We start from the raw sequence: 20,556 nt of genomic DNA, 5'->3' as shown, positions 1-20,556 counted from the left end.
GAGGAAAGGTAATAAGGGAGAGGAAAAAATATGAGAAACTGAAAAAATGGAAATAAAGTGTTTGTAAATGGGGAGGGGAGGAGGGGGTGAAGGGAGGGCAGGGACAAGGGGAAAAATGAGAATCAATCCCTATTATGTAAAGGTACAGGATCCCAATGATGAATGTAATTGTATTGTATACCTAGATTGTACCAATAACCTCAATAAAAAGAAAAAAAAAGAAAATATATTACAGGACTCAAAGGTAAGATTCTAGAAGAAAAGACTAGTTAATATCAAATCATTCCTAACCTCATAAGTGACCCCTCTCTGAGTCCACTTTAGAGCCTCCAACCTCAGTACTTGCATAGAACAGATTGAGGGAGGACCAGAGCCTCCCAGGGTAGGCGTTGCTGGGATGTGTCTTAACAGCCAGCTGAGAAGGTGAATTGGCATTGGAGAAGATGGGGAAAGAGTGGGGTCCCAGAGCTGGCACTGTGAGGACAGGAGGAAGGAGTGGATATCACAGAATCAAAGGAGCACCTGAATTGCTGTGTTATAGATCTATGCAAAACACTGTGCTGTGTTACTTCTCATAGCAGCCTATTTACATCTCACTACAATTGCCATTTTACATATAAGGAAAACCAGACTCATAGAGGTCTGTTGGAAGAGTAGAGATTTGAATTAGGATTGCCCCGGTGCCCCAGGCACTTTCTACCAAACTGAACAGAAGTTTGATTAGGCTTTGGGGGGGGGTAGCAGGGATCGAACTCGGGTCCTTTTGCTTGTGAGGTGGCAGAACCACTGAGCTAAATCCCCAGCCCCATTGGCCTTTGTTATTGTTGTTGTTGTTGTTGTTGTTGTTTGGTATTGGGGATCAAACTTGGGTCCTTGCGCTTGCAAGGCAGGTGGTAGAACCACTGAGCTAAATCCCTGGTTTTTGGTGGGTTTTTTTGTTTGTTTTTTGTTTTTTGTTTTTTTGAGACAATCTCCCTGTGTAGTCCAGTCTGGTCTTGCACTCACTGTGTAGCCAGCCTGGATTACAGGTGTGCTCCACTATACCTGGCTGAGGAAGTTTGTTTCTTAACAGTTAGCATAACGGTGCACCCAGAAAGGGGTTAATAGAGATTTATTCACAGTAAAGATGCTTGGAGGCTGGAGGGAGAAATGAGTACATCCTTAAGCTTTGGAGCCAAGATGAATGAGATACTCCAATGCCCTCAATAAACCCATATTGCTATCAGCTGGACTGAGTTAGGAAGGCCTCCCAGCTCTAACAGCTCCCAAATGCCCTGTCTTTCTCCTTCAGATGCTTACATATATTCTGAGCTTCCTGCCTTTGTCAGATCAGAAAGAAGCCTCCCTCGTGTGTCGGGCTTGGTACTGTGCAGCCCAGAATGCCCTTCGGGAGGTAAGGTGCCCAATCACCTGCCCATCTCATCTCTCATCTTGCTCATGGCTCTGCTTGTATATCGTCCATCCATCCATTCATACGTATACATATATATGTATGTGTGTTACATATATATATATATATGTATGTATATGTTATACATTCATACATACTGGCTGCGGGTGTAGAGCTGGGCCTATATAGATGAATACGATGAAGTCCTGTAAAGAGCTCACAGTCCAGTGAAAAAGAAAGACTAGTAATATGAGTGATCACAATACCATGTTCTCAGTGCTGTGACACTGGAATGAAAGAGTGCAACAGGAACAAGAAGAAAGACATCTGAAGGAGGTTGACCAGCAGGATCAGAGAAGGCCTCCTGAAGGAACAAAATGACAATGAAGGTTGGTCTGCTAGGATGGATAACAGCACAGGTGGAAGCACTAAAGTGTGGAATAGTTCTGGAAACAACTGAAACTGAGATATAGGTAAGAGATGAGATTAGAATGGGTTCAGACTGCAAACGAGATGTGTGAGGTGACAGAGCTTGGGCTTTCCCTGGTCTCTGTCACCTTTAAGGGACATTAAGTGAGGTGGGTGATGGTGTATGATTTGTGTCTAAGAACTCTGCAGTGCAGAGTGAACTGGAGAGGGTGAGTCTGAGAGGGCTATGGGAAAGCAGTCCAGGTAGGAGGTGAATGCAGACCATCTATGCTAGTTTTTTGTTTTTTTTGTTTTTGGTACCGGGGATTGAACTCGGGTCCTTATACTTGCGAGGCAGGCACCGGAACCACTGAGCCAAATCCCCAGCCCCTTTGCTAGTTTTAATGATAGCTCTTATTTTCACTTAGCTTTCTATTATTATCAGTGAGGTTAAATAGTTTTTCCTTTTAGCTGACCATTTTTCCTCTCGTTTTTATTCATGTTCTTTATCCACTTAACTAGTAAAGTCAGTATTTTTCTTACCCATTTGTATGAACTTTTTTTATATTAAAAAGATTAATTGTATGTTTATTGAAATATATTCCTAATATGGTTGGCTTCTAATTTGATTGGTAGATGCATGTTTTTATTTATGAGACACAGAAATTAAATTTCTCTGTTGCCTCTGAACATGCCTTTTGTCTTAGTTTTCGTTTTTTGAGACAAGGTCTCACTATGCAGTTCAGGCTGGACTTGAACTTACTATGTAGCCCAGGCTGACCTCAAACTCATGGCAATCCTCCTGCCTCAGCTTCCCAAGTGCTGTGGTTACAAGCATGTGCCACCACACCTGTCTTTTCTTTTTTATATCTTCCCATTGTTTTGTTTTTTATACCGGGATCGAACTTGGGACCTTGCGCTTGCAAGGCAGGCAATGGGACCACTGAGCTAAATCCCCAGCCCCTCTCTCCCATTGTTTAAAGATCCTTGTCTCTTCAGAAGTTTAATATATACACTCATATTCTCTTTTTCAAAACAGGCTTTTAGAGCAGTTTTAGGTTCACAGCAAAAATATTTTTTTCTTACAGTTTGAATTTTTATTGGTGAAATTTATTTTTTATTGGTAAAACTTATTTTGATTTATGTTATGAAGAAGCTAACTAGGTTATTTTTCAAATAATCCCAACACTACTTATGTCTAATATTGCCCATTCCTATTGGGTTGGAATTCTCCTCAGTCACATATAAATGTATGTGTATAAGCAGGGTCTATTGTTGAATTATCTAGTGTCAGTGATTTTAGTGTCTAAAGGAATTTGATTCTAGATTTGTTGAAAATTTAAATTACAGGCTATAAATGGTGAAATGCAGTTGGTAGTTGGATTTCTAGTTGAATAATTCAAGGGAAATAAATATAGATTTGGGTTTCACTAAAGAATGGGAGGGCCAGGTGTGGTGGTACATGCTTGTAATGCCAGCACTCAGGAGACTGAGGCAGGAGGGTCACCACAGGTTTGAGGCCAGCCTGGGCTATATAGTAAACGTTCAAGGCCAGCCTAAACTATAGCAAGACATTTTCTTTTAAAAAGGTGTGTGGTGGGCGGCAGATTTAGTTCAGTGTTACTGCCACCTGCCTTGCAAGCACAAGGTCCTGAGTTTGATCTCCAGTACCAAAAAAAAAAAAAATGGGAGCCAGGCACCATGGTACCATGACACATACCTATAATCCCAGCTACTTGGGACGCTGAGGCAGGAAGATCGCAAGTTTGAGGCTAGCCCTTGCAACTTAGCAAGTTTCTGTCTCAAAAAAAAAGGGGGGGCTGGTGATATAGCTCAATGCAAAGCCCCTAGGTTCAATCCTCAAATACCACACACACACACACACACACACACACACACACACACACACACAACACACACACACAAAGGAAGGGATGGAAGTGAAGCCAGGGATCTGAGTAATACCCCCTCTCCCAGAGCAGGCCACAGAGAATGCCCTAGGGAACAGAAAGCAAGAAACATCTATAGAGGGGGCTGAGGAGATTCCACAAAGAGGAGGGCACAGAAGGCCAAGGCAGGAGAGCATTTAAAGGATCAAGTGGATGATTAATGGTGTCACAGCCCATAAAGAGACCAGCAAAATAAAGAACAATAGTGCCCATAATATATGCTACCCAAGGAGGCCACCCATGACTTCAATGATATCTAGCATCTGGGAAAAATGGCAGGTGGGTTGAGGAAAGGAATTTCTTCCTTGGAAGAACGGAAGTAGGCAGAAATGAGAGGGTAAGGTGGGCTTGACAAAGAGATTTTTATTAGGAGAAATCTTTCCCCTGCCCAGTACCAGGGATCAAATTCAGAACCTTGTGCTTGTGAGGCAGGCATAGCTCCATTGAGCTAAATCCCCAGCAGGAGAAATCTCATATGTGTTACATACTAAGGGAGAGAGTCCCTGGAGCAGGGATAAATGTGGGGGCAGGAAAGGTCAGGAATGATGGGTGCTGCCGAAGTTGGTGGCAGAGACCTGCTTCAGTGCACAAGGCCTAATCTTGCATATGATGGAGATATTTCTTCTTCCTGAGGAAACAGAGGGGTGGGGTGGAAATATGAAGCTATTTGCAGAGATCTGCAGAGGAAATTCCTCAGATGCATCTCCTTCCTCAGTAGCCACTTTATTTGGTAAATTTGGAGGCCAGGATGTCTCAGGAAAGTGAGAAGAGAGCCTCAGCAGAGAGGTTTAGCCTAGTCAAAAGGCTGAAGGAAGATGGAAAATTACTTGAGATACCCTCAGATGTTTCTGTCTGTGCTAAGCACTATGCTGGGTTCTGAGAAGGTGAAATTGAGTAATACACACCATTCAGCAGTTCATAGTGAGGGAGACAAGCACAAGCAAAGAAGGGTATATTTGGAATCTGCAAAGTGTTTTGGGAATGGAGAGAAAAGATTCAGAAAAGACCCCATTCAGAAGACTCAAGAGAGAAATAAATATTTGCCAAATTTAAATGTAGGAGTAGGTGAGAAGTGGAGACCTCCCCCACCGCACAGCAGCACAAGACAACAGTCAGAAATGAACTTGCCACAGAATCTGAGGCAGGAGGATTGCAAGTTCAAGACCAGCCAGGGCAGGGCAACTTAGAAAGAACCTGTCTAAAAAAAAAAAGAGCAGGGGGTATAGCTCAGTGGTACTTTCCTAGCATTAAGGCCCTTAGTTCACACAGACAGGGGGTCGGGGGAGAGGAGATTCTCAGAGCTAGGCTGGGAAAGGGGGCATGGGAAAAAGTGGGTGGGCTAAAGAATTAGGCCATGGTCTGACACAGACTGGAATGCCAGCCAGGAAGCTTAGCTTCTGTGCTGTGCACAAAGTGTGAGAGCGTGGTCAGATTTGCTTTTGGAAGAATCACACTACAGATAAGATCAAGGATGAATTGGAGCCAGAGAAACTGGAGGCTAATACCCAATGAGGAGGAAGCTCTGTGACATACTCCTGGCAGACAATAAGGTGACCAGAATTAGATAGAAGCAGTGAGTTGCAGCAGAGGGACAGAATTCAGTTTATCAAGAAAGTGGAATGGGGCCTGGGGATTTAGCTCAGTGGCGGCACTGTACCTGCCTTGCAAGAGCAAGGTCCTGAATTCAATCCCCTGTACAAAAACAAAAACAAAACAAAACAAAAAAAACAACCAAGTAGAATGGAAGGGACTTTGATCATTGTGGAGGAAGGAGAATGAAGGTGACTAGAAGTTGTGAGAGTTTAGGAAAGCAGAGTTGGATAAAAATGGTAATTCATTCTCTCTCCTTCCCTCTCCTCTCCCCCACTCTGGTGCTCGGCATCAAACTCACCACAGTGCTACATCCCAACTCTTTTATTTTGAGACAGGGTCTTGCTGTGTTACCAGGTTGGATTCAAGCTTTCAACCCTCCTCCCTCAGCCTTTGAAGTAGCAGGGATTACAGGGGTGAACCATCATGCAAGATGTCAAATTCAGATTTGGGCATGGTGTGTTAGGGCTGTCTGGAGAGAGGTCCATGAAACAGCTGACTGCTAGGGTGTGCTGTTCAGGAAAAATGATGTAGACCAGAAAGAAAGGAGTTGGAAGGATTGCCTCATGGGATGAAGTACATTATCCCAAAGGGAACACAGAAGATGACACAGCAAGTGTGTATATGTGTACTTGTGTGTGCTGTCCAGTGGAATGAACCAGTGGGAGTCCACCATTTGAGGTGGAAGGGTACTGGGAATCAAACTCAGGACCTTGCACTTGCAAGGCAGGCAGGGTGCCACTGAGCTAAATCCCCAGCCCAAGGCAGTCCACTCATTTAGGTACCAGTTCTCTCTTCTTTGATGACTCCAAAAGAAACCAATGAGTGAGCTAGAATGTAAAAAGACGGCAACAAGGGCAGGGTCTCTGAACCCCAGTGGGAGGTAGCATCAAGGGAATAGCTGTTGACCTCCCATAACAGGTAGCTTGGCAGAGTGGACACTAGGAGGTTGAAGAGAAGCATGACCCTGCAGGTGGGGAGCTGCTGCCAAGGACGAATGGTTCTGTGGTGGAAGGGCGGAGGGGTGAATGGATAGGACAGGCAGGGCATGGGGGTTGGGGTGCAGGGGTGGGTATTGGCCCTTGGTGGCTAGATACTGGATGTGGGTGTGCCCTTTGCCTCCAAGGATTATATAACTGGAAAGGAAGAAATGTACGAGGAGAAAAGGGACTACATGTTAAAAGGAGCTTTTTTTTTGCCGTTTAAATCTCTTGTTAGCTGAGCGGTGTTGCATGCCTATAATCTCAGCACTCTGGGAGGCTGAGGCTGGAGGATTGCACTTCAAGCCCAGTCTGGGCAATTTAGTGATTTTAGCAAGACCCTGTCTCTAAATTAAACAAAAAGAGGAGCAGGGAGGGGATATGCTTCAGTGTGAAGCTCCTAGGTTCAATCTCCAGTACTGTGCATGCACAAACACTCGTCCCCTCTCCCTCTTTCCCTCCCTCCCTCCCTCTTTCCCCCAGTTTGTGGACTCTAAGGAAGGAGCAGGAGAAAGGCAGGAAGTGCTAAACAGAAGAGGTGGGGACAGCTTAGCAGGCCAGAAAAGGGTTGCCAGCAACAACAACAACAAAAAAAAGCAGGGAGGCAGGAGGTAAACATCTTACCTGATGGCTTTGGCTCCTTTCTGAAGCAGAACAGGTCATGTCTGAGAAAGCCAAGCTGGAGATGATGGTGGGCTTGGAAAGGACACTGTGAAACCCGAGAAGGGAGTGGGAAGCTGGACCGGCAAGAAGAAACCTACTTCCCCAGCATCTTTCCGTGTCCCGGACACCAACCCCAAGGAGGCATCTGGTTTCTAATCCCCCGCCAGGCAGAGAGAGTGAGCACAGCAGTGTGATTAATGCAGGGTGGCAAGTCCTCAGGAGAAGTAGTGGAGGCAAGAAGCCTCCTGGAGACCAAAAAGGAGAGAGCAAGAGAGACACAGTGGGCAGCTAGGTCCCAGGGCATAAATGAGGTAGAGGAGAAACAAGGAGAGAGGGAGGAGGATAGGGTCAGAGGGTAGGGTCTTGGGAGTCCACCCTTACAGACCTGGGCTTCTCTCCAGATAGAGTGTTGACAGTGGGACCACAGGCATCTGGGAGCCTAGGGCCCTGGCCATACCTCGACACCACTGTATCACAGAGAGCATGTGCAGACTGTGGTGGGCAGGAACTATCTCCCAGGGTCCAAGTGTGGGCAGGAGGCAGTGCCTGTCACTGATTCTATGGAAGACATTGGGCTATCTAAGCCAGGCAGGGGCCTGTGTCTCTCATGACCAGGCTAAAATGATGGACCTGATGGTTTCTTATTCCCTCTGACCTGCCTCTGCTGTTCACTTAATCCTAGTTTGTCTGTAAGGATGCAAGGAAAGGCAGTGCTCCACAGGTACCCAGACTCTGCCCAATGCCCTGGGAAGACCTATTGTCTGCCCTTGGGTTGGTCCCTGTGGAACAAGAGCAAAACATAGCTCAGGTTCTGCCCTTTGCTGCTTTCTCCTGCCTGAGGGGTTTAACTCCTCTCCAGTGACCAATGCCCCCGAGGACTGGGCCTGCATTTTCCCTTGGTCTTCTGGAGGAGAGCAGGTGTGTTAGCTTTGGATTCCTATACTGAGAAGAAGAAAGCACTTTCTCTAGCAAGTGGCTCTCTAAGCCTGTACACAGGCCTGCTGTACCCGTGCTGAGCTTGACTGGGTATTACAAAACCTGACCTCCCACACTCAAGGGACTTGTATCACCTTTAGAAGGTTTAGGTCATCTCCCACACGATTTTGCAGTTGCTTCTAAGATGCTGTATGGGGAAAGGAAGAAAAAGGGGGACTAGATGGTCCCTCTTTGGTTGGGCCAGCTGAAGCTGGAGCGGTGCCCTTGCAGTCCTCTCTTGGGCTGCTAGAAGCATCTTAGGGTTTGGGAAGGACCAGAGTCCAGAACCTAGGATCCCTGCTTCTTCCCTCTGCTGTGTCCCCACAGAGATAATCATCCCTAAAGAGCTGCTCCTGGGGGGCCGGGGATTTGCTTCTCCACATCTAGCTGACTTTTGGCAAGGTAGGCCACTGGGTGATGGTGTAGAGCAATGGTGGTGAACTTAGGGCATGTGTGCAGCAGCAGGGTTTGTACCACTGGAAGCTCTGAAAGGTCCACCATCTGGTTTAGAGGCTGCCCCTCTGTGCCAAAAACACATGGGGTGGGTAGGGGAAGAGGTGGTCTCAAATCTCCTCTCTCTCCTGGCTGACCTTCAGGCTAGCCCTGTCTATTTATTCTATGGCTTTTGCTGCCAGAAGCCAGTCCTGGCCTAGGCCCTGGGGAGACTGCCAGTGCTTCTCCTTGGCTGTTTGTCCACCTTATTATTCATAGGGGAATCCTGTTATTCACAGGAGAAGAAAAAACATTCTTGGCTGCTTAGGCTTTAAGGGAGGGAAAAAAATTGAGTACCTGCAAGTGCCCCTGCAAGAACTGGAGCCTGCAGTGCTCTTGGATTCCTCAGCACATGTGAGTGGTGGGGGTGGGCACTGCCTGGGCAACCGCACTGCTCCAAGCTCCCCGACCCTTGCCCATTCAGCATCAGACTGATTCATCAGTTCTGCAGGGCTTGGCATTGGCTGGCGACATGCTTCTCCCTTCCTTTCTATAACTGTTCTCTAATCTTTTCCTCTCTCTCTCTCCCCAGCTGAATCCCACACTGGAGTCTTCTTCAGCTCTCCTTAAATCTGAGGGAGGGACCAGGCCCCTGGACCCATAGCCCCATCAGTAAGGGAACCTGTCATGCACGCTCCTCTCACTGGGAAGGACCATGATCCAAAGTTGGGTGTGGAGGAAGGGGAATCTGGCTGATTCCTGATTGTTGTGACAGAGACCACAAGCTGAGTCTATCTCTTATACATACTTCCCACCATGGCAGGCGTGTGTGGCCCCTCTGGCAAGAACCCACACCTAAGAATGAGTTCTATGCTTTCTAGGAGAATCCTATTGATAAGACTTGGCAGAATCCCATTCTGTCTGTCACTTCTACTCTTCTCATTCCTTTTTGGTGCTGTAATGTGGGATGTGAATAGGAAACAATGGCATATTTTGCAGTTACCAACAAGGTAGATGTGTGGGTATCTTGCTTTCCTGCCTCAGGACCATGAAGATACTAAAACAGAGCCTTGTTTGAGTATCACTTGCCTGAAACCTGAGCAGAGGTTGGGAAATGGCTAAGATTTTAGAATCCAGGCCCTCTCATCCTTTACCCACAAACCTATTCTGCACAAATTGACTTCTTCTTGGTTCCCTCTGGCACAAGATCTGGGAACGTTCTCTCTCTCTTAGCATGGAGATCCCAGACTCCTTCACAAGCCAGCTTATTCCCATAACTTTGCCCTCAGTTTGCCTTCGGGGTCCCACCCCACTCCAACCACACACCCCCATTCTTTCTCTGCAACCCAGAGCTAGTTCAACTATCTTGGTACCCCAGATACTTGTTCTATTATATCTGGCCCACTGAAATTGGAGGATTTTCTTTCCTCATCTGGACGGATGGTTGTCCCCTCCAGAGATGTGCTGGAGGGATCCTTAGGGCCCAACTCCAGGGAACACACACACACTTTTGCTTACACACAGAGTCAATTTTTGTAATCATTCATATGCCTGAGACACTGAGGCTGCCATGGAACTTAGGCTTCACTGCCTGCTCTAGACCTCTGGCACCTAGGCCACAAAGCGTTGTAGTGAATGGCACCTGCTTCACTTCTTCCTACTTCCTATTGTTTTTAGGGCTATTTATATTCTCTCTAAAAAGTGGGGAATGCTGGGTGCTTAGCTACAGCCAAATTCCTGGAATAGGAGACCAGTTCTATGGATCTCAGGTCCTCCTTCTGAGAGTCTCAAAGGTTGGGTCCAGTATACTTTGTCCTCCCATCTTAGGGAGTTTGCATTGGGCCTGCTTCCAGGTCACATCACCTGGAAATCCTGTGTTAACCACACTAATTCCCCACTCTGTCCCTGCCCCTCCTGAGGTAACCAATGCCTGTCTTTCACTGACCTTCCTGCCTGCCCCTGGTAGTCATCTCCCTTCAGACCCCAGAGTGACTTATCTTCCTGGCTTCCACTTTTTTTTTTTTTAGATAGGGTCTTTATATGTAGTTCAGACTGTCCTTAAACTCACTATATAGCCTGGGGTGGCCTCGAACTCACAGCAGTCTTCCTGCCTGAGCCCCCCAAGTGTTGAGACTACAGATGTGTGCCACCACATTGAGGCATATTCCCCCACTTCTTACCCAGATTTCCCTTAACCACACAAGACATCACAGTGAGTCCTTATCCTGATCCTGGAAGGACACTTCCTGACCTAACTCCAGGCTTACTGCTCCCCTTAGGCAAATGTTCAATACACCATCCCAGTGTCCTCTACCTCCCTCCCAGCCATCAAGAGCTTGGGCCTCAGAGGAATCTCCTGCATTAGCCTGACCAACTTGGATGGCTCACTTACCTCACAGCAGGTGCTACAATCTGTTGCCTACCACCTAGGCCCACACCTGCAAAGCTTGTGCCTGGGTAGGGGCAGCCCCACAGAGGCATCCTTTGTGGCCCTGATCCTAGGATGCCCAGCCCTACGCACCCTTGACCTCAGTGGCTGTAACAGCCTCTTCACATCAGGCATGCTGTTGTCTCAGCCTGAGACAGCACAGAATGTCCAGCAGGCATTGAGCGGCCTCTGTGAGCTCAACCTCGCTGGCCTGCGAGACCTGGGTGACCTCAGCTTCAACCAGCTCTGCAGCTGTGTCCCCAGCTTGGAGCGTCTCTCCTTGGCCTATTGCCACCTCACCTTCCAGCTAGGTGCTGCTCAGCATCCTATCAACCCTCAGGACTCCTATTATTCCAAACTCTCCTTCTGCAATGTGCTCCGATTTGTAAAAGAGCGAGCTGGCAGACTGCGTGCCCTGGGCCTGAGTGGCACTGGCTTGCCACCCGAGGCCCTGAAGGCTCTGGGCCAGGTGGTTGGGTTGCAGCTGCAGGAGGTGAGCTTGCACAGCTGCCGGGACCTCTCCACAGAGGCTATGGCCACCCTGTGCCAACAGCAACCAAGTCTTACCTCTCTGGACCTCAGTGGCTGCTCAGAACTGACTGATGGGGCACTCTTGGCCATGAGCCGCGGCCTGCAGCACCTGCAGCTCCTAAGCCTGGGGAAGCTGCAGCGGCTGACAGATGCAGGGTGCACAGCCCTGGGGGACCTGCGGCAGTTACGGAGCCTGAACATGGCTGAATGCTGTTTGGTGAGTGGGCAGGGACTGGCCCAGGCCCTGGGCTCAGTGCATGGAGCTCCACCCCCACTGACCACCCTCAGGCTGGCCTACTGCTCTTCACTGAAGGTGAGCACACCATCCTCTCCCTTTTTCTCAGGGTGGGGGCTGGGGGAGCTGGGCCCGTGGCTGCAGGGACTACTCGTGTTTACATCCAAGGAGTACTAGTTACAACTGAACTTGGGCCACAGTCTAGAGGATGGTGCTGGTGCACCTCCCTGGAGCCCGCATTGTGGGTCCTAGCAGAGGGAGGTCCAAGACAGTACCTCACATGCCAAGTGACTGCTGCAGTCTTGGCAGGGGCACTAAGGACAAGTGTTCTGAAGCAGGAAGGCTGGAGAAGAGGAAGGCAATGGAAAAGAATGGCAGGGAAGGTGCACTGAAGAAGGCGTTTAGGCAGAGTATGTGGAAGATACTGTGATGTGGGAGCCTAAGGGCCACTTCCTGGCTAAAGCCTTCATAGGGCTCAACCCTGTTTCACTGGGCAGCATCTCTGTCTAAAAATGTCAGTCACTTTTTATTGGATTATTCCTTCAACCTATCACTGTGGTGAGGGCATACCCAGCCTAAAATGCCAACCTTATTTTGCACCATCTCTTCTCTGCCCATTCCGTCTTCTGTCACCAAAATCTTTTAGCTGCTCTCCTACAGAGTCTCACTTTGTAGTTCAGGCTGGCCTTGAGCTCACTGTGTAGCCTAGGCTGACCTTGAACTTGTGGTGATCCTCCTGCCTTAGCCTCCCAAGTGCTGGGTTTACAGGCTTGCACCACCCTGCCAGGCTCCACTGCATCTAAAAACAATTTCCTCTGCTCTGCCCTTAGATCCTGCTGCTCTCACCAGACTTCTGGCAGGTGGGGGCCCTCACCACCACCACCTCAGAGTTCTGCTTCAAATTCTGGAGGCAGCATATCTCATTGGCTCAGCTAGGGTCAGCTGTTCACCCCTGGTCCAGTGAGCTGTGGAGCAGACAAGCTTCCAGCTGCTTTAGAAATTTTCTCACTGTATCCTTCCTGCCTCAGAAATAGAAAAGGCCTTTGTCCTTCAGCAACTTCCTCCAGGCATCCCATCCTCTTATCCCACCCTGTCTACTTCAAACTTTCACAACCAGCACAGGGACCTGGGCCCTCTGGCATTTCCTGTTGACTTGGGGTAGAAACCTGGGACAGACCCCCCTGCTAGTGACACCTGCCAAGCCTGGTAGCACAGACACAAGCTATTACTACAACCTCTCCTTTCCACCTCCCTCCTAGGATGCCTCAGTGCTCTCTGTGACCTCAGCATTGGGCCCGAGCCTCAGGGTGCTAGACTTATGCTCCTGCATGGCCCTCACCCACCAGACCATACAGGCCATCTGCACCTACCTCACCCGCCTCTCAGTGCTTCGCCTGGGATGGTGCAAGGAGCTCCAAGACTGGGGGCTTCTGGGGCTACAGGAACCATCTGAGGAATCTGCATTGGGTCCCCAGGTGAAGACCCTGGAGGTCAGGAAGGATGGGGCAGCCCCTGGCTCACCTGCCTTCCTGCTCCTTGAGTCCCTCTCTCTCTCTAGGAGCATTTAAAGGCAAATTCAGAAAGGACTGAGAAGCAGGGGTTTCTTCCCACAGCTGCACCCAGAAAGGGAACATCAGGCTTCAGATCCAAGGATCCCTTTCTCTAGCCGCGGGGCCCCTCCCTGCTCATGCTGCAGGCCCTACAGGAGTTGGACCTCACAGCCTGCACCAAGCTGACTGATGCCAGTCTGGCCAAGGTGTGGATAGGCCAAGGATCCTGGGGCTGGAGCATGGGGACTGGTCTAACCCATTTTTTACTTGGAAAAATGTACCTTTCTTATTGGCTTCTGGTCATTCCCCTGAATTGGGACAGGGAACCTGGAAGGGCTCCAGGCTCTAGGATCCAGTGCCATATTCCACCCACCAGCTCTACCCTTACCCTTGCAGGTGCTCCAGTTCCCCCAGCTGAGACAACTGTCACTGAGCCTATTGCCAGCACTCACAGACAACGGTTTGGTGGCTGTGGCCAGGGGCTGCCCCTAGCCTAGAGCGCTTGTCGCTGAGTCACTGCAGCCGCCTCAGTGATGATGGTTGGGCCCAAGCAGCTGGGTCCTGGCCCAGGCTGCAGCACCTCAACCTATCCAGCTGCAGCCAGCTCACAGATCAGTGAGTGGATCTGGTGACAGAGCAGATGGAGCCACAATGCAGGGGTGGGGTGGGGACCCACAATGGGTCAGGCACTCAGCCAGTGGCCTCCCCACAGAACACTGGACACCATTAGGCAGGTGTGCAAGCAGCTCCGAGTGTTGGATGTAGCCATGTGTCCTGGTATCAACATCGTGGCTGTCAGGCGCTTCAAAGCCCAGTTACCTCAGGTGACTTGTGTCCAGTCTCGCTTCGTGGGAGGGGCTGACCTGACCCTGACACTGTGAGGCCAGGTGAGTATCCAGTCCTGCAGCTCAGCCTTCTTCACCCCACAGCCCACCCCAGCCCAGGGTTCTGGACCTGGAGTTTGCCCCAGTGCCTCTTGCCTCCCTTTGCTGTAGATGCCTTGTCAAGGAATGAGGGTGGGACCAACCCAGGGCAGTCCAGCAGACTTCCTGCTCCAGCCTGTCCCACAGCTGGGCAGCAGCCTATTTTCAGCTACATGTCACTGCCACAGGCCCCTGGAAATGCCAGCTACATGCTGCTGCCACAGGTTCCTCCTGAGCTCCACCCGCTTCCTTGAAGCACGCTTCCAGCTCCCACAAACACCAAACTTTAGCAGCTAAGTTAATTTTACTGTAAACCCAAACAAGATTAAAAATTCCAGATCTTGTCTCTTATCTAAAGTTCTCAGACTAAACGGTCCCTCCCCTCCCCACCTCAACTGACCCAAAGCCCCACAGGTGCTCCTATGTTGGCCTCAAGGCTGGTCCACACTAGTCTAACTCAAGTTCTAACTCAGCTTCTTCCCCATGTGGTAGACTCTGAGGCCTTTCCCTGCACAACATCCTGACATGCAAAAGGCCTTTGTCTCATGTCAGACCCCAGGAGGAACTGATTAATGATGCCTGATTCAATGAGGATGTCTTGAAAGGGACAGAGGGCAGTGGGGAAGCATCTCTGGGTGGAGGGTTCATTTAGAGGTCATCCAGTCCAAGCCCCTAAAATGCGAATGACTTCTCAAGAGCAGCTCTGAGAAAGGCTTTTCAGCTAGTCTTCCATATATTCACATACACTGTCCACCTATCTGCTCATCTATTCTAGGAGCAGAATGTGGGTACCTGCAAGCACTGTACTTCATGTGGGGATTCAGAGATACCTAAGCTCTCTTGGGTTCCCTTCAGGCCATCTAGGGAAGCAAATAAGCCAAAATGCAGAATCAGTCCAATATGCACGTGTACAGTATGCAAGTAACTAGGGCCTAGAAACCAATGAACTTGACCTACAGGGTCAAGGAATCAAGGCAGTTAAAAATGGGCAAGAGGAAGGGAAGGTAGTGATTCAGGGACAGTGATTCAGTGAGTAGGTAGTGACCACAGGGATACACGTAGGCAGCTAGAACTGCCACTGGAGGGGTGTAGAAAGGATGCCAGCTTGGACCAAGCACTAAAACCCTTGCAGGGCACAAATTCTCAGGTGGAAGCATTAAATCACAAAATGTTTTCAACCTATCCAGCTCAACATAATGGTCAACCATAATAACCCAGACCACTAGCCCATGGACATAGGAAGACACTGAAGAATAGTTGTGTGTGTGTGTGTGTGTGTGTGTGTGTGTGTGTGTGTGTGTGTGTATAGTCATATCCAGTTTATGTTTGAAGAAGCAGTTGGAGTAGCCATTATTGAGATGACTGGAAGAACAAGACTAAAGGCTTGAAGTCAGGAGGTCGTTGCAAAGATTGTAGAATGGACAAGGGACTAGATTTCCACTTTGAACTCAATAGCAGGCTGTTCTAAGTGTGGGAAGTGATGGGAAGTCTCAGAACCTGGATGCCTGAGGATCAGAAGTGTGACTAAGGGATGAGGGGAAAGCGCTAGCCTAGCACATTCTCCAGGTCATTTCATCAATTTTCAAGGTAAAACATTGATGGTTAACGCTTAAACCTCATTTGAGGAGGAGTTGGGAAATAGTGGCATGGAAAAGGAAGTCAGGGTGGGGGAGTGTTCAACCTGCTCAGTGAGTCCTCTGGGTCTTCCTCAGGGTTTGCCTCAGGGACTTCAGGTTTGTGACCACAGCCTGATTGGCTGAGCCAAACATCCCTTGCTCTGTCCTCAGGGCTTCTGGCTATCTGTGGCCTCCTACTCATCAGCACTCATGGGTTAGGTTTTAATCAGAATACAAGGCCTCCTACACAGAATTCCCACTTGTCCGCATCACCCAGATGGCCCTACCACACTGGGGATGCCCTTGGGAATTTAAAACCTGCTCTTCAGCAGAAAGCAGACCCAGCATCACATCTCTCACTTCATGCCTCTCTCCAAGCCTCCAAGTCCTCCAAGAGGACACAGCACATTGCCAAGCAGGGTTAAGGACTAAAGTCAGACTGTCAGGAGGCTTCTGAAAGCATGGCTCCTCGACTATCAGTGCTAATCAGGAAGGCATTCATTTAGGGCACTGCCTCCTACCCTGCTACTTCTGTCTGATCTCTTGCCCCCAGACCATAGTCCATCCCTATCTGCAGACCCAGCACTGAAGGAGGCTGAGGACTCATCTTGGAGAAGGGCAACAGTACCAGCCTGGTCCCACTTCCCTCAAAAACACCAGTACCCCAAAGTAGCTGCCAAGTTTGTGATCCTGCTGATGTCTTATGTTATCCACTAGCTAAGTTTGAAGACAGAAAAGGATGACTGTCCCTATCTGTCACAGGAGTGGCCCACAAGGTTCAGAGCTGGCTTGACACAGTACATAAAGAGCCAAGCAGACTTTATTTCTGCTGCACACTTTGCTGTTTGGGGTGCCTGTGCTTCTCTATCTTCCACTTTTTGTGGCTGCTGTAGTAGAAGCAGCAGCTATAGGCTTTGGCCAACCTCAAGGTTCAGCGATGTTGCAGTCATAGCAGAAGTTGAAGTTGGTGGGGGGCGGGGGCACAGGTGGTGGCTGGTCAGGGATGGGCACATTCTCCAGCTCCAGCAGCTGCAGCTTGGTCTCCATGGTCAGCAGCTGCTCTAGATCCAGCCGGGTCTGCTCGCTGCCCATGGGGCTACCTAGCAGGGTACTCAGCCCATCTGTCCATAGGTAGTACTGGGGACACACAGGGCCAGGTCAGTGAGAACCTGCCCGTCCGTGTCCCCTGTCCATCTGCTCAACTCAGCCTGGCCCTGACACTTACATCCCGTTTGGAGGGGGCAATGAAGTTGAGGTATGCCTCTTCCTCACCTCGGTCATAACTGATGGAGAAAGCCAACTCACAGAGGTCCTAAGGAAGCAGGCAGTAGGGACACTTAGCAGGAAATGGGGTAGGCAGGAAGAAGCCCCTGCTCCACTGTACTCACCTTGTTCTGCTTCCCAGAGCCCTTCTCCCGGACATGAGGGCAGTCCTTGCCTGTTAGGAGCACCCTGATGTCAGCCACAGGGACTGCAGGAAGAAGACTGGGCTGACCACTGGGGTCCTAGGCAGCCCCAGGGAATGGGATATCAGGGGAGGGTGTGTGTTAAACCCTGGCCCTGCCCATCTTACGCTGCTCAGGCAGGGTCTCTGGGGTGGGTGGGCCAGTGCCTTCCTCTACATCACCGTACTGAAGCACCTTGTGGTTGGGGGACAGGCAGCAGAACCACAGCTTGTCTTTGTTGGGAATAGGAAAGAGGGAAAGAGTGATGAGAAGAGCCCTGACTGCAACCCAGCCACACCCCAGCCCTCCTTGGCCCACTCAAAGACCCTGGCGTCTCCGACTGCTGATCTTGTGGAAAAGTGTTCCCTCACAGAGGCGGAGCAAACGTTGCTGGCGGATCAGGCCCAGGAGCTCTGGCTTCAGCTTCTCCCGCAGCTCCCTGGATGGGAGGTAGGGAGTCACTAACCAGGAATGACCTGGGACATGGCCCACAGGGTACTTGGTAAGATGTAAATTAAGACTGTGGACTTATACCAGCAACTCACAGAATGGGAGGGGCCAATGTGCCCTCCAAGTGTAGCCGTTCTGTCTGCCGCAGCCGCAGCACCTCCCCATAGGTTAGTGCGTTCACCTTGGTGCGGAAGAGCTCCAGGGAAGTGGGCTTCAGGGCCAGTGTGCGGGCCAGCTGCTCCCGTACCACCTGCATGACCTGGAGCCACCTCAAGTTCAGCAAAAGGCCTGAGCTCTGGGCCCCTTTCCCAGAACAGCCCTCTACCCTCTCCCAGTTGCCACTCCAACCTTGTCAAAATCCTCCTGTGTAGCCCGCATCTCCTTCCAGGTCTTGTTCAACAGCAGGATGGCTACACAGAAGAGCTCATGGAAGCTCTGGTCTTGGCCAAAGAACATGGGCGAGAAGTCCTGGGCTGTCTCAGAGCCTGGAGCGGGGGGGCAGGAGGGGCTCAGGGAGAAAGTGTGTGCATCCCCTGGCCCTCTCTGCCCTTCCGTCCCCTGTCCCTGCACACACTGTGCCCAGCCCCACTCACAAGGCTCCCCAATGTGGAGCAGCTCACACAGCAGCAGAGTCAGCTGGATGCTGCTCCGGGCAAATGGGCATTCATGCTTGTCTTCACGGCTGCTGTTCTCCAACACAAACTGGGATGGTAGGAGCAGAGAATGGGGCGTCTCACCTAAGTCCATGGGGACTCTGCTAAAGGAGGGTGCTGCCACCCCTCTCTCTCATTCTGTCACTGACCCGGCTGTATGCACTGGGCGCTTGTCTGGAGAAATAGAGCATGTTGTCCAAGGCCAGCAGGCCAGGAGGCACACGCTCCAAGTCCTGTGCTGGGTTGCTATTCTGGAAGGGTGGGAACATAGGCAGCTCAGAAAGGGCTGCAGCCCTTGAAACAACCACAGCCTGAAAGAAGTTGGGGTGGGAACTTGGGTAGGGGTCACTCACAGAGAAGCCCAGTTTGCGGAATTCTCGGGCACAGAGGGAACGGCGACGGTCAGCACTCAGCCCAGTGCCCAGGGACTCTCCCTCTGGCTCAAAGGCTGCCTGGCGCAGGGACTGCAGCTGGTCTCGCTGTTCCTGGGGTCATTGTTTGGGGAGGGGGAGGGTGTCAGAATGTTAGGATCATATATTTGAAATGGGGGTGTAGCTCAGTGATACAGCACTGGCCTAGCATGTGCAAAGCCCTGAGTTCAATCCCCATTATCTCACACACATGAAAATATCACAGATTCAAAGCCAAGTCCAAGCCTGTCCCCACCAAAGATATACCTGGCTGTAGGGGTCAACTGGTGTCCGCATGTGTGGCTCCAAAAGCCCCAGTGTAAGGGACTGCAGCACATACAGATGATGGGCCATCTCATCACCCAGTGGTACTGCACTGTGGATGATGCTCTGGAAGACAGGCAGGCTGTGGGTTCACTGGGAGAGGAGCCAAGGGGAGTGATCTTGGTGGGCCGGCCCTTCCTACCTTGTAGATGAATTGACGAAGGTTCCTTTGCCATAGGTAGTCAAGCATGTGCTGAGGTGGGTGGGAAGGGCACTTAGAGGATTTAATCCCAGAGTGGAGTAGAATGCCCATTAGCTGCCCCCTCCCCATCCAGTCACTGGATGGGGACTCACCTTACGTTCAGCATGGTTAGCTCCCTGCAGCAAGGCTGTCAACAATGCCATGGCCTTGGTTTGCAGCTGCTGATTCATCCTATGGAAGGAGGTGGGTAGGGATCAGCAGAACGTCCAGGGTCCAGCCCTGCTTCCCTATCTGTACACCACCCCAGAGGCTTACACCTGCAGGTGCACCAGCAGCCTATCCAGTGGCACTTCACTCTTGACCACCTGGCCTAGAGTAGGGCTGCTCAAGGTCACACTCTCCAGCAGCCGGAGGGCTAGGGGTTGCACCGAGGCATCCATCAGGTTCATGTTCACATAGCCCACCACCTGTAAGAGCAGTATGGGGTTGTCACTACCTTGCCAGCATGAACAGTCAGATCCTGGCATTTCCCTTTTGCCCCCACCCACTGCCCTTAGAAAAGCCCACCCACCTTCCTGACAAAGGAGATGCTGAGTGTCTCCCAGGATACCACACCATGCTCCATGAGCTCCAAGAAAGCCCTCAGTCCAAGGGCCAGCACCTCTCCTAGGCTGGGGGGAGGAGACACATCTGGAACTGAGCAGGACCAGACCAGGATCTCAGGCACCATCATGTACCCCCAGCCCTCTACAGCCCTGTGCTCACTCTTCCCCATCTTCAATGATCGTGCCTAGTCTCTGAAGCCCATCACGGCTGATGACCTCCTGGGCAAAAGTCATGTCTGAGGCTAACAGGACAAGGTGCCTCAGGGCTTCCCGGCGACCCTCACGACTGGCACTCTGCAGTCCACCCAACAGCTGTTCGGCCTCAAGGTCCTGGCCAGGGTGGAAACAGTAAAAATGAGGAGGCTGGATAGAGGGAAGGACTGAAAGCGGGCAGGAGTTCACTAGGTGGCGCACTGCTGAGCTTGAGGCCAGGACCTCCAGACCAGGGACAGAGGCCCACAGGTAGAAAGGGGTACAGCAGAGGGGCAGCCCAGAGAGACTTTACTGGGGCGGTGCTGAGACACAGGATGCTGCCATTCTTGATTTCCCCGCGGTTCTGGAGGAAAAAGAGGAAAGGGAAGCCAAGTTAAAGGGCGCTTTGAGGAATGTTCAACTGGGTTGTCATTGAGGATTTGGGGGTTAGACAAAGAAAGTTCGCATTCGGATAAGAGGAGGATGAGTCTTTGGAATCAGGGCCAGGTGTATGGAGGGATTATAGGGTAGAATGTGGGGAAAGGACACTCACATTCTCCGTGATGTATCTCCTATGCCCGTCAGCAAACTGCAGGGCGTAGCGCTCGGAGTGAGTCAGGCTCCACCTGCAGGGCACGGAGCTCAGGGAGGCTGGCAGGGGCGCC

The 20,556-nt window shown here is 50.6% G+C and overlaps 2 protein-coding genes across 4 annotated transcripts in view; one reads left to right on the top strand and one right to left on the bottom strand.

Moving 5' to 3' along the window:
- The window catches only part of Lrrc29 (leucine rich repeat containing 29), a 19,362-nt gene extending 5,242 nt beyond the window's left edge, over nucleotides 1-14,120 (top strand). The window contains 8 exon segments of the mRNA XM_010612212.2: nucleotides 1,292-1,393; nucleotides 10,667-11,659; nucleotides 12,841-13,056; nucleotides 13,195-13,243; nucleotides 13,246-13,337; nucleotides 13,528-13,617; nucleotides 13,619-13,746; nucleotides 13,844-14,120. Coding sequence (XP_010610514.2) covers nucleotides 1,292-1,393; nucleotides 10,667-11,659; nucleotides 12,841-13,056; nucleotides 13,195-13,243; nucleotides 13,246-13,337; nucleotides 13,528-13,617; nucleotides 13,619-13,746; nucleotides 13,844-14,012 — 1,839 coding nt within the window. The 3' untranslated portion in view covers nucleotides 14,013-14,120.
- Nucleotides 14,121-16,453: 2,333 nt separating this feature from the next.
- The window catches only part of Elmo3 (engulfment and cell motility 3), a 4,852-nt gene continuing 749 nt past the window's right edge, over nucleotides 16,454-20,556 (bottom strand). Inside the window, exons 3-20 of one of the 3 annotated variants that reach the window (XM_010612213.3) lie at nucleotides 20,445-20,517; nucleotides 20,205-20,255; nucleotides 19,860-20,029; nucleotides 19,666-19,765; nucleotides 19,410-19,561; nucleotides 19,247-19,325; nucleotides 19,095-19,166; nucleotides 18,896-19,018; nucleotides 18,572-18,703; nucleotides 18,368-18,469; nucleotides 18,159-18,267; nucleotides 17,914-18,050; nucleotides 17,661-17,824; nucleotides 17,442-17,554; nucleotides 17,244-17,348; nucleotides 17,059-17,141; nucleotides 16,896-16,982; nucleotides 16,454-16,807 (exon numbers count right to left, since the gene is read on the bottom strand). In XM_010612213.3, coding sequence (XP_010610515.1) covers nucleotides 16,595-16,807; nucleotides 16,896-16,982; nucleotides 17,059-17,141; nucleotides 17,244-17,348; nucleotides 17,442-17,554; nucleotides 17,661-17,824; nucleotides 17,914-18,050; nucleotides 18,159-18,267; nucleotides 18,368-18,469; nucleotides 18,572-18,703; nucleotides 18,896-19,018; nucleotides 19,095-19,166; nucleotides 19,247-19,325; nucleotides 19,410-19,561; nucleotides 19,666-19,765; nucleotides 19,860-20,029; nucleotides 20,205-20,255; nucleotides 20,445-20,517 — 2,065 coding nt within the window. In that variant the 3' untranslated portion in view covers nucleotides 16,454-16,594. The remainder of the gene's footprint in view (nucleotides 16,808-16,895; nucleotides 16,983-17,058; nucleotides 17,142-17,243; nucleotides 17,349-17,441; nucleotides 17,555-17,660; nucleotides 17,825-17,913; nucleotides 18,051-18,158; nucleotides 18,268-18,367; nucleotides 18,470-18,571; nucleotides 18,704-18,895; nucleotides 19,019-19,094; nucleotides 19,167-19,246; nucleotides 19,326-19,409; nucleotides 19,562-19,665; nucleotides 19,766-19,859; nucleotides 20,030-20,204; nucleotides 20,256-20,444; nucleotides 20,518-20,556) is intronic. The other 2 variants (XM_010612215.3, XM_010612214.3) reach the window with 2 other exon arrangements.

This window comes from Fukomys damarensis, unplaced genomic scaffold, assembly GCF_012274545.1.
Source record: "Fukomys damarensis isolate Sample0158 unplaced genomic scaffold, DMR_v1.0_HiC HiC_scaffold_32, whole genome shotgun sequence".
NCBI classification, from domain to species: Eukaryota; Metazoa; Chordata; class Mammalia; order Rodentia; family Bathyergidae; genus Fukomys; species Fukomys damarensis.
This window is presented reverse-complemented; position numbering and strand designations above follow the sequence as displayed.